This window comes from Diceros bicornis, chromosome 12, assembly GCF_020826845.1.
Source record: "Diceros bicornis minor isolate mBicDic1 chromosome 12, mDicBic1.mat.cur, whole genome shotgun sequence".
In the NCBI taxonomy this organism is placed as follows: domain Eukaryota; kingdom Metazoa; phylum Chordata; class Mammalia; order Perissodactyla; family Rhinocerotidae; genus Diceros; species Diceros bicornis.
The window spans coordinates 50,650,301-50,662,875 of record NC_080751.1 but is presented as its reverse complement, the minus strand read 5'-3'; the positions used below and the strand labels follow the sequence as shown (position 1 = coordinate 50,662,875).

Sequence of the window (12,575 nt, the reverse complement as noted above, 5' to 3'; positions counted from 1 at the left end):
ATGGGAGATCATATAAAGGAATAATTAGAATTACCAGGAAAGGGCACACACAAGTATGATCATTGTAGCCACACTCAACAACACAGTTATCAGGAAAAGTATGCTCAGAGTTTAAATAGACTTCATTTTTAAAATCTCTCAAATGAAAACATTTGTAGTGATAATTTACGTTTTGGTTCACCTACATCATACACAAATATGTATTAATGGCTTTAAAAAACATACTGTAATGTTCATGTAATTGGAAGTGTTTAGCTACATTCCATCTCTATATATTCTTTAGTTCTTTCAATCCAAAAAGTTTTCTTCCATCAATATGAGTGTGCTTATGCTTCTAAATGTGTGAGAGATTCTAATTTAAAATTATTACCTCTAATTAAGAAACTTAAGAGTCATACGTCAGAGCCCTTGATTAATGTTAGCCAGCTGGGAGGCTTCTCTCATACCACATAAGATCATAACCTTTCCAAGCTGGATATGACTTTAAACATAATTGAGTTTTGATACCCATTGACTTTTAGAATAACTCAGAAAATATACATGTTTTCTGTTGAGTTTTGTTTTAATAAACTGCTTTTTCTACCTTATATATCAAACATTTTCCAATATTATGATTCTTCTACAATTTGATATTTATTGACTGCCTAATCTATCATATGTTGTATGGTCTTTGTTTAACCAGTAACTGTACCTTTAGGTTGTTTCCAGTTTTTCCATAACATATGCAACATCTCAATGACCATCATTGCATAAAATATTTGTACACAACCATGATTATTTCCTTAGGACAAATTAATAGAAGAGGAATTTGCTGAGTCAAACAGGCTGTATGTATTTTGCCACTGACATTATCTTTAATTGAATATTTTAATAAAATTTTGGTATAAATAGACCCTGTTCTCTTATATATATATGATATAAAAATTTTCCTCCAGGCGTGAGAATGGGCTCATTCATGTTTGTGTCTGGTGGATTGCTGTTTATAAAATTTAAAGGAGATGTATCCCTATAGTATGTGAAACATAGCAGAGTCGGGCAGATGAGAAAACTCCAGTTTACAGATTTACTGATAGAAACTAGTCCGTGATCTTGCCAAGATATAGTATGTTTGATCAGTAACAATTATATGTATTGTGTGATAAAGTAAGCTTTCAACATTGCTTCTTAAATTAGATTCTACTTGTACAGAATTGGTGATAGTTTCTACAAGAAATAAACAAAGAGTGCCTTTTTTTTCTCTGAAAGATTTGTTAAATAAAGATTGTGGCAGTCCTATTTTAAACACTGTAGTGCACAGACCTGTGACATTGTTTATAGGTCTTTCCCTTTTTTCTAGATTATAAGCTCCTTGAAGGCAGATATAGGTTCCTATTTATCATTTAACCTAAATAGCCTAGCTTAGGACCTTGCACTAAGTTCTTGGTAAAATTTACTGCATTAATGTTAATTATGATTAACATTAATGTTTTTCCAAATATTTAGAATTTTACGAACACAAGATCAAAAGTTATCATTGCTACTGCTGTTGCTGCTGCTGCTGCTTCTCTCTTTTTTGGGGGTGGGGGGTGGTGAGGAAGGTTGGCCCTGAGCCAACAGCTGTTGCCAACTTTCCTCTTTTTGCTTGAGGCAGATTGTCCCTGAGCTAACATCTGTGCCAGTCTTCCACTATTTTGTATGTAGGTTGCCGCCACAGCATGCCCAAGATCCAAACCTGAAAACCTGGGCCGCCGAAGCGGAGTGTGCCAAACTTAACCGCTACACCACGGTGCCAGCCCTATCTTTGCTTCTAATGACAGTATTTGCCCTAATAGGTGGTTTTGATTTAGGGTTATAAGTTATTTAAATATCTTTGTTTTAATCCATTAGTGGAGTGGGGTTAATCTGAATCAGATAAATTTCAAATTCACTTTTTTTTGCTATTGTATACATACATAGCTTATAAGTAAAGAATAACTTTTAAGTCCTTCTAAATCTGCCTAACTAAATAGTTAAGAATTAGCCCATTGATTATTTTCTGTGAAAGTACTTAGAAAATTACCCTAATAATCTTCTGTTCTGTTAATTTAAATTCCAGAAGTAAACTTCAGCGTGGCATTGCTGTTTTCTGATTCCAGATCAGTGCAAATATAGAAAGACTTATTCTACTTTTTAAAAATGAAATATAAGGAGAATACTTTTGGCATTTTGTATTCTGAATTATTTTGGCAAAAATACTATATACCACTCATTTTAAGAATAAAGTATCTACTACTTTGCATTGTCATTTAGCTACTTGATATAATATAATCTACCAGCATGTTCACACTGTAGGTTAAAAACCGTTTTCTTTCTTTCTTCTTTTTTTTTTTTTTTTTGTTTTGTTTTGTTTTGTGAGGAGGACCAGCCCTGCTAACATCCAAGGCCAATCTTCCCCTTTTTTTGCTGAGGAAGACCAGCTCTGGGCTAACATCCATGCCTGTCCTCCTCTACTTTATATGGGACGCCACCACAGCATGGTTTAACAAGTGGTGCGTCGGTGCGCGCCTGGGATCCGAACTGGTGAACCTCGGGCCACTGCAGTGGAGCGCGCACACTTAATCTCTTGCACCACTGGGCATGCCCTAAAAACCATTTTCTTTTACTTCCATTAGATATTCCAACCATCCAACAGTAGGTGTTACATAAACATTTATAGTATACTGTTCTTCCACGTTGCAGTCCCCTCTGTTTCGGCTGGAAGAAGGGTTGGAGATTTATTTGTGATATTTGTCATTATAGCAACTATCCTCTATTCTGGTTCTTTTTTTTTTTTTTTTTTAAGTGTTTTTTTCTTCTTTTTCTTGTTTTAGATACATTTGAGATGGTTTCTGAAGATGAAGATGGCAAGTTGGGTTTTAAAGTAAATTACCACTACATGTCTCAGGTGAAAAATGCAAACGATGCAAACAGTGCTGCCAGAGCCCGCCGCCTTGCCCAGGAAGCTGTGACACTTTCAACCTCACTGCCTCTTTCATCATCTTCTAGTGTGTTTGTGCGCTGTGATGAGGAGCGACTTGACATCATGAAGGTAGAAAAAACAACTTTTTCTCCTATCTCTCTGGCTAATCTAATTATTCCAATATTCATACGAAGCACTAGAAATAGAATGAATTTTAATAAGTTCAATAAAAATTCTGTTGACCATTTTGGATATCAGTGAAAGAAGTCCTTTTCTAATGTTCAGAGTATGTGGATGATACTGCTGTTGAAAATAAAGATTTAGAAGAAAATACCAAAATACTTTACTTGAGCAAAGGCTATGCACAGCCTGTCCTAGTTTTAGAACATAGTATGAAAGGATTTAATGCTAGTCAGTAGAAAAAAAAGTTATAGGATTTCTTCCTTGTCATCCAAGATACTTCTCTCATGTTTTATACCATCAGTCTTCAAAAATTATTCTTGTTTTTTTCCCTAGGAAATTTATGTATTTACAGATCCATAAGGTCTATGAATTAAGTAATGGTAGTACAATGACAAATAACCTGCACCTTTATGTTTTAACACTGTGATCTGGCCTTAAATTTCAAGAGGTTACTGCAGCAAGAAAATTTTAAAGATTTAACACCTAGGGGCGGGTGGGGAACCTTTCTTTACATTTATGATTTAAATCGTGGGTTAAATATTCTGTCTTCCTTAGATACACAGCTGCAACTATTGAGCCATTGATTTGAGGAAGGTTTTTTTGTTTGCTTGCTTTTTCGTTTTGCTCTTTTGGATAATTTTTCATTAGAAATCTCATAGACCTTGCCTATTGGGCCACACTCTTATCTTCTCCTTGTTACAAACAATAGAGCCAATTATAGGATGATTGCCTAGCGAAGTATTTATCACTAAATGGACCACATAAGTTAAAACTTATGACTTGATCTCTGTGAAGCATTATGCTGTACCTAACATAAAGGATGCCAACATGGAACCCCAAAGCATAAATCAGAGTTGTCACTGATAGAGACGTTAATGCCACTTGCCTCCACACATAGCTATTCAGGACCAGAGGTTTTGCTGCTCATGCCTCACACAAAAAATATCTGTTGATTAACTGAGACGAAATTTGTTACATAATTCTGACACTTACTGTTGGGTTCTCTGCTGTTTTTTGGTCTACCTGTAATCCTAAGGAAAACACTTATTGTTCTCTCAAAACATTTTTGTTCGCAAGTTGTTACGTGAGAACTTTTATTCTTGTTATCTGCTTGTCTCATTGTCACAGAGAAAAATATTAAAAAGTAAGTTATTTCTTAAAACATTGACTTATCTGAAGGTTTAGAGCAGAAAATTACCTTCATACATTTGAGATATGATAATGAATGTAACTGGAATCTCAAATTGTTGAAAATACTGTAAAGAACATCATGAAGGAAAGCTCTCGGAAAAAAGTAACTTAAGGGGCGGGTCCCGTGGCATAGCGGTTAAGTGCACGCTCCACTGCTGGTGGCCCGGGTTCGGATCCCGGGCGTGCACCGACACACCGCTTGTCAGGCCATGCTGTGGCGGCATCCCATATAAAGTGGAGGAAGATGGGTACATATGTTAGCTCAGGGCCAATCTTCCTCACACACACATACACACACACTAAATAAATAAATATTTTAAAAAAATAATAAATATTTTAAAAGGTTTTTGATGTAAGCTTTCCTGCTCCCAAAAAGGCATCTCTCTTTTAATAGCCCATTTTCACCAAAACCAAATGACTTTAATCCTAACATAAAACCATTTCCTAGTCCTGTATTTATTTTTAACTTTTAGCTTCATTTTTAACACATCCTGGTCGAGATATACGTAGGATATAAGAAGGTTGTTCTTATTTCTTGTTGGATTGTGTTTTTCTAAATAGCAGTGTTTAAGAATAATAACATAGGGGCCGGCCCGTGGCTTAGCGGTTAAGTGCATGTGCTTCGCTGCTGGCGGCCCAGGTTCGGATCCTGGCGCGCACCGATGCCCCGCTTCTCCGGCCATGCTGAGGCCGCGTCCCATGTACAGCAACTAGAAGGATGTGCAGCTATGGCATACAACTATCTACTGGGGCTTTGGGGAAAAAAATAAATAAGTAAAATTAAAAAAAAAAAAAAGAATAGTAACATAGGCTTTTGTGTGTTTGTATATGTGTACTAGGTTCTGATAACTGGTCCAGCGGACACCCCTTATGCAAATGGCTGCTTTGAGTTTGATGTATATTTTCCTCAAGATTATCCCAGTTCACCCCCTCTTGTGAATCTAGAGACAACTGGTGGTCATAGCGTGCGATTCAATCCAAACCTTTATAATGATGGCAAGGTAATGTAATGCAGTCTTTTGTTTCTAATGCTAAAGTACTGTAATCAAAGGTTCTTTGTAATTTGAACAAAAATTTTGTTTTAATTATCTTCTTTCCAAGAGTGTATAGCTTTCTCATGCTTCTCCACCCTATATGCAAAGATGAGCCTGAGGAATGAGAGAGAAGGAACCGAAAAGGGCAGAAACACCACAGTGTTAAGAAGCACTTACCATCTTAAGAAGTTACTGAGGGACTAGCTTATTCATCACATTCTTGGACCAATTAAGAGCTTTCTCCACTCAGAATACAGTAGAGCCAGGTGTCAGTCTTTGCCTCTCACCTTTCTTTACTTTCCATATCTCCAATTCCAGTTATCTTTTTACAAGTGCCTGAAGATAGATGAATGGCAAAAGAATGATACTGTCAATTCCGTGTTCCTTTTTTGCATATCACAACTTTTCTATGCTATCATAACTATCCATGTTGTCCATGATACATATAATTCTGAACTTATTTTTAGAGTTAAATTTATGTTAGAATGTTTTATATTTTCTTGTATTGTAAATAGAAAGGTGCATTCCTATCCAAAAAGAAGTTGACAAAGAGGTATAATAAAAATCATTTCATATGGCAATAAACTTTTAAAAATTAGATTTAAAAGAGCAGTCATCACTTTTTAAAGTACTTTGGACAGTTTGATGGAATTTCAACAGTAAATTCCATGCTGAGAGTATTTAATGTTTAAAAATCACTGGGAGGTTAGAAGAAATTTATAGACTTCACAGACACTTCTTTGATGATGTGAGAATAGCAATTGCTTGTAGTTGATATGGTTTATTAAAGATGACCAAAGTTTTCTCCTGGTTTTGCCTTCCTAGTTTCAAAAGGTGCAGAAACTAGGAGCCTGCCTCAAATCTGTGCTTGCAGTTTATCATTTTGTCTTCATCATAAGCTCAAATCATAAAACTGGAATTCGTTTTCTGGGTTTATTGCAGGAGATTTAACCAGAGGTAGATCTTACTTTCCTTGGGAGAGCAAAAAATAGATCTTTTATAACTGAGCAGAGAAGAGGAAATAGTAATGTTGACTTTACTCAAGAGAGAGACTAGAACCTGAATAGAGTTAAAGTGTAAAATGTTAAAATTTATTTAAGAAATTACTTCCTTAAGACCTAGTGGTATAGGGAAGAGGGTAAGGGCTTGGAAGTCCAGTATCCTGAATTATATAGTCTTTGTTCTATTACACAGTGGTAACAACATTTAACCTTTGGTTCCAGATCTATAGATAGGGCTAAGAATACTTGCCATTGGGAGTCATGGGGATGCTCTAAAAATCTAAGGGGATGGTACACCTCACAGTACTTTTAATAATAATACACAAAGATACAAGTCTTTTAAAATTATTAATGAAATTACTTGCTGAATGAATTAATGTATTTTGCATTATTGCTTTCACAGAGCTTTGAAAGAATAACAAGGAGATAGACTTCTCTGCTTTTTTAAGGACTGCTTATTTTCAAGTCTGTTACCCATTATATGAAATTTCTAGTTTACCAATACAGATAAAATGTCCCCACTTCTCTTTTTCCCAGAGTGACTTTTTGACCTGTATTTGGTAGATGGTTGGAGTTCATTCTTGCTGTCTGAGTGAATAAGTATCTAATGTGTCTTAACGTTTGTTCAGAGGAACCCTGGAGATCCTTAAGACCCTTTCAGGGGGTCTGTGAGGTCCTCCTCTTTCCAACTTCATGTTTGTTTGAGGCCAGATGTTATCCATATACCTCAACCAAAACAATGTTTTGCAACCAATTGAATGTAGAGGCAGATAATGAAATCAAGATCTCTTCTATGAAGCTATATCCCATTTTTGAAATTTTGAAAGAGATTTTTTAAAATGTGAAGTAGTACCATTTTTCCTCACTGAAAATTTTTTGTTGTTTGGAAGAGTTATTTTTCATTAAATAATGTTATCTCTATTAACATGTCATAGGTGCTGATTCATTTTTCATTCCAAATAAATTGTAATGCCACACAGATTTGGATCACGTCTGGAGATGCCAGTTTCTTTTAACAGACCAACCCTTAGGGTTTTGTTTGGGCTCAGAAAACTGAGATACTTTGATATGTTAGCATTTCATTTTTATTTCTAGTTGTGACAGTTTGCTTTTAAAAAGTACTCCTTTCGATTCTATTTATGCTTTTTCCTTTCTTCCTCAGGTTTGTTTAAGCATCTTAAATACATGGCATGGAAGACCAGAAGAGAAGTGGAATCCTCAGACCTCAAGCTTTTTGCAAGTAAACAAATTTCTCTGACAGTTTCACTTAGAAAATAAAGAACTATGTATGTTTAAAAAAGTTTTTTTTAGTGACCAAAAATAAACATAGTACCAAAAAAAAATAGATCGGTACGGAATACATATTAAATAGCTTATAGATGAGTAGTTAGTACAATGGAGTCTTATCTTATCTGGAGTTTAGAATCTTAAGTTAAGGCATAAGACAAAAATTGCATTTTGTCAGAATTGCATTTTAAAAATTCCCTAAGTTGCCCTTAAAGTACACTATGGTGCAACAAGATAAAACGAGATAGATCAGTCTCTCCCATCTCTGAGTCACTGTAAGGCTTAAATTCATGTGAGTAGAATATAATAGACTACATCTATATTACATATCTGTCCACATATGATATGGTTCTTCTATAATCTAGTAATAATGGGACTCATCTGAGGCTCAGAAGTACTGTCCTGGAATTCATAAAACTTATAAAACTTGGCATTTTTATTTCTTATTTTACAGAGCATTTGACACACACATTTCATAGTCTTGAATTTTGTAAATAAATTTCCACAAACCACTTGAGCACATAAAATAAAATGTTATATAATATCCCATCAATGTTTTTCACCAGTGCTTTATCTTAATAGTTCAGAATTTCAGCAAAGAGATGGACAAGTAAGCATATTAATAACATGAATTAACTTTGTTGCTTGTTCATCGAGGAAGCAGAAACAAATCATTTTTGCTACAGAATAGTTTAAACTCACATTTACAGTTTAATGTTTATTTTAAGAAACACTACTATAAATTATGCCCAAGTAAGCCTATTAAAGTTGCCCTACCCTCAAAGGACTTTTTTATACATTCTTATTTTGAATAGATTTAGGATGTCACTTTTTTCATTCTCTGAAAAGACCTTGTAGCAGCCTCAAGAATTAAAGAGATAGTACTATAATAAATTGTTTTTCCTTTTTGCTAATCTGGAGACCAAGAAAAAAAGAGGTTACATGATTCATGCAGAGTAGCTAAGGAAGTTACTAGAATATTCCTCCATGTAACAACTACTTCATTTTAGAAATGATTTTGTCAATTATAGTCCAAAAACCTTAAAATATTTTTTCTATGTGTATGTTACTCTTGTCAACATAAATTAAGCTTATGATGAGTTTTACTATGAAAGGAAACTCAGAGATGTCTTATTTTTCATGAAGTAAGTTAGACTTACCTAAGAATTTGAATCAATTTTTGAATTTTTGTTGAATTTATATAGTTTTAAAAATAAATTTACAATTAATTTTCAAAGTTTTTTACTTTAAAATTTGATTTTCTTTTAACCTTTATATTGCCTGTATATCTAATATATACCAAAAATCCTGTGAAATAAAGAAACTTATACTTAAGGGTTTAAATTTTACAAGTTCAGGAACTTTACCCATATATAAAAGTGATCTTTTCTATATGTAGTCATGGACGGCATAACAACGTTTCTGTCAACAACAGACCACATATATGACAGTGGTCCCATAAGATTAGCACCATATGGCCAAGGTGTATAGTAGGCTATACCATCCAGGTTTGTGTAAGTACACTCTGTGATGTTCACACAATGACAAAATTGCCTAATGACGCATTTCTCAGAACATATTTTTGTTGTTAAGCAACGCATGACTGTATTCCCTTTAGGGTTTTTTGTCATATACGTAGTTCACGTAGTTATAATTAACGTAGCAGAAAAATTATTTGTATGCTGCTCTGGTCACTTAACGTTAGAGCATATCCATTTTTCCAAATTACATTTTTATAATTTCTAATTGCTATGTAATATATCTTTTGAGTTCATATACTGTAATTGAACTATTTCTCCATTATTGACTAAATATTTCACTTCTATTTTTTTTTAGTCTTATAAATAATACTGTTATTATATGACTTTCTCTATGTTTTAGATAGTTTCCTGAATCTAGATTTCCAGATCTGTGATGAAATTGACTTGGGCAGGAGCATGAGGAGGCTGTATCTTTTCTGTGGCAAGAGCGAATAGCCTAGGGCCGGCCCCGTGGCTTAGCGGTTAAGTCCGCTCGCTCCGCTACTGGCGGCCCGGGTTCGGATCCCGGGCGCGCACCGACGCACCGCTTCTCTGGCCATGCTGAGGCCGCGTCCCATATACAGCAACTAGAAGGCTGTGCAACTATGACATGCAACTATCTACTGGGGCTTTGGGGGGCGGGGCGGAAAGGGAAGAGGATTGGCAATAGGTGTTAGCTCAGAGCGGGTCTTCCTCAGCAAAAAAAAAGAGGAGGATTAGCATGGATGTTAGCTCAGGGCTGCTCTTCCTCACAAAAAGAAAAAAAGAGCGAATAGCCTTGTCTTCTTCCAGATCTTAGGGGAAAAACTTTCAGTCTTTCGCTATTGAGTATGATGTTAGCTGTGGGTGTTTCATAAATTCCCTTCATCGTGTTAAGGACCTTCCCCTCTACTCCTAGTTGGTTGAGTATTTTGTCAATGCTTTGTCTGTGTCTGTTGAAATGATCATGTTATTTATTTATTTATTTGAGGAAGATTGGCCCTGTGCTAACATCTATTGCCAATCTTCCTCTTTTTTTTCTTTTTCTCCCCAAAGCCCCAGTACATAATTGTGTGTCATAGTTGTAGAGTTGTAGCTCCTCCATGTGGGACACCACCCCAGCATGGCCCGATGAGCAGTGAGCGGGTCCGCGCCCAGGATCCGAACCGACGAACCCTGGGCCACTGAAGCGGAATGTGCAAACTTAACTGCTACACCACCGGGCCAGCCCCTGATCGTGTTATTTTTGTTTTTTATTCATTAACCTGATGTATTAATTTTTGGGTGTTAAACCAACCTTGCTTTTCTGGGATAAACCTCATATAATTCTTTTTATATGTTACTGGATTCAGTTTACTAATATTTTGAGGATTTTTGCATCCATATTCCTAAGAAATATTGGTTTGTAGTATTCTTGTGATCTTGTTTTATTGGCATTATACCATAAATAAATGCATCTAGGCAGGAATGCATTGATTGCTCTTTGTTGTCTATTAGAAACTTTCTTCAGAAGCAGACTACAGAGCCTAGAAAATTTTAGTTGGATTTGGGGACCCAAAGTTGTTTTACACTTTTATTTATCATGTGTGCACAAAGGAGAAAAGTACTTTTGTCAGATTGAAAATCTTCCACAAAAATTTTTGAAGGTTATATACAATTAAAAAGGTTTCAGAAATATTTTGAACCTCTTTGTAGTGAGATTCTTAAAAGAATAATATTTGTTTGTATAAAAATATCACATTTTTTAGTCTTATGCTGCAGGTCTCATATCCAGCAATAACCTAGTAATAGTTTTGACTATTTGAATAATTTAAGATCAGAAGTTTTATTGTTCATTAGAACTGTCATCAAGAATGATTACATTTTATCTGTAGCACCAAATTTTAACATTGTGTATGTAACTGGTTTTTAATGTTGCTGTGTGCCTGAAATACCTATTAATGCCTTATAGATAGTTCTAATTGGGTGTGTTAATAAAGATGTCATGTGCAAGAAGAGTTCAGCATATTTAATGGTTCACGTAATCAACCACTTATAAATGGTCATAAATGTTAACAAATATATACTACCATTTTTCTTAAAATAGAAAGTTCTGCAAATCAGCCACTGATTACAGTCCTAGTCAATAGCAGCATAATTTTCCATAGAGGCAGATACTTACTTTTTTGAAAGGCCAAAAGCATTTTACTAATTAAGAGTGTTTCTTTCCCTCACCCCAAAAATGTTATTTCATATATAGTTTCTTATTGCAAATTAATATTTTGGATTGTATACTCTGTACTTTCCTATGTTTTAAATATCTTTAATAAAATTTTTTAATGTACCTGACCAAGTCAAAGAATTAAATCTTCTGACAAAATATAACATGAAAATAAAGGAAATCAGGGCCGGCCCCGTGGCTTAGCGGTTAAGTGCGTGCGCTCTGATGCAGGCGGCCCGGGTTCGAATCCCGGGCGCGTACAGACGCACTGCTTCTCCGGCCATGCTGAGGCCGTGTCCCACATACAGCAACTAGAAGAATGTGCAACTGTGACATACAACTATCGCCTGGGGCTTTAGGGGAAAAATAAATAAATAAATAAATAATTAAAAAAAAAAGAAAAGAAAGGAAATCAGAAATTAATAATTCCTAATGGGAGTGGAGTAGGGGGAGGAATATGGCAATTGGTGGATAGTCTAAAGATAAGTTGTAAGAATGGATAGTGGTAGGAATATAGTGACCAAGTGAATATATAAAATGATAGAAGACAAGATTGTTGACTAGTTGAGTGGCCTGGTAGAGACCATAGAGCAGGGTTAAAAATTTTTTTTTTTTTTTTTTTTGTGAGGAAGATCAGCCCTGAGCTAACATCCATGCTAATCCTTCTCTTTTTGCTGAGGAATGCCGGCTCTGAGCTAACATCTATTGCCAATCCTCCTCCTTTTTTTCCCCCAAAGCCCCAGTGGATAGTTGTATGTCATAGTTGCACATCCTTCTAGTTGCTGCATGCGGGACGCGGCCTCAGCATGGCCAGAGAAGCGGTGCGTCAGTGCACGCCTGGGATCCAAACCTGGGCCGCCAGTAGCGGAGCCCGCGCACTTAATGGCTAAGCCACGGGGCCGGAGGGTTAAAATTTTTGTTTGGACACGTAGTAAAAGGAGGCTGTTATCTGGTTCTTGATTTATTCAGTCCCTGAACAAATTACGATGAGAACGTCTTGCAGTTTCGTGGATACTAATATGAAGCTAACAAGGAAGGAGAAGGACAATAAATTCAGCCTCTGAATAAGTCTTTAACTCTTGATTTTGTGAAAATATCAAAGAATTGACTAAGAATCAATGAACCTACATTATGGAATGAAAATATATTTTGTGGGCCGGCTCCGTGGCTTAGCGGTTAAGTGCGCGCGCTCTGATGCTGGCGGCACGGGTTCGGATCCCGGGCGCGCCCCAAGGCACCACTTCTCCGTCCAACCCGAGGCCG

At 35.8% G+C, this 12,575-nt stretch overlaps 1 protein-coding gene across 8 annotated transcripts in view; it reads left to right on the top strand.

Moving 5' to 3' along the window:
* The window catches only part of BIRC6 (baculoviral IAP repeat containing 6), a 239,599-nt gene that overhangs the window by 217,140 nt on the left and 9,884 nt on the right, over positions 1–12,575 (top strand). For all 8 annotated transcript variants that reach the window (XM_058551470.1, XM_058551474.1, XM_058551472.1 and 5 more), the window contains 3 exons: positions 2,829–3,046; positions 5,131–5,292; positions 7,489–7,566. In XM_058551470.1, the coding sequence (XP_058407453.1) occupies positions 2,829–3,046; positions 5,131–5,292; positions 7,489–7,566 (458 nt within the window). The remainder of the gene's footprint in view (positions 1–2,828; positions 3,047–5,130; positions 5,293–7,488; positions 7,567–12,575) is intronic.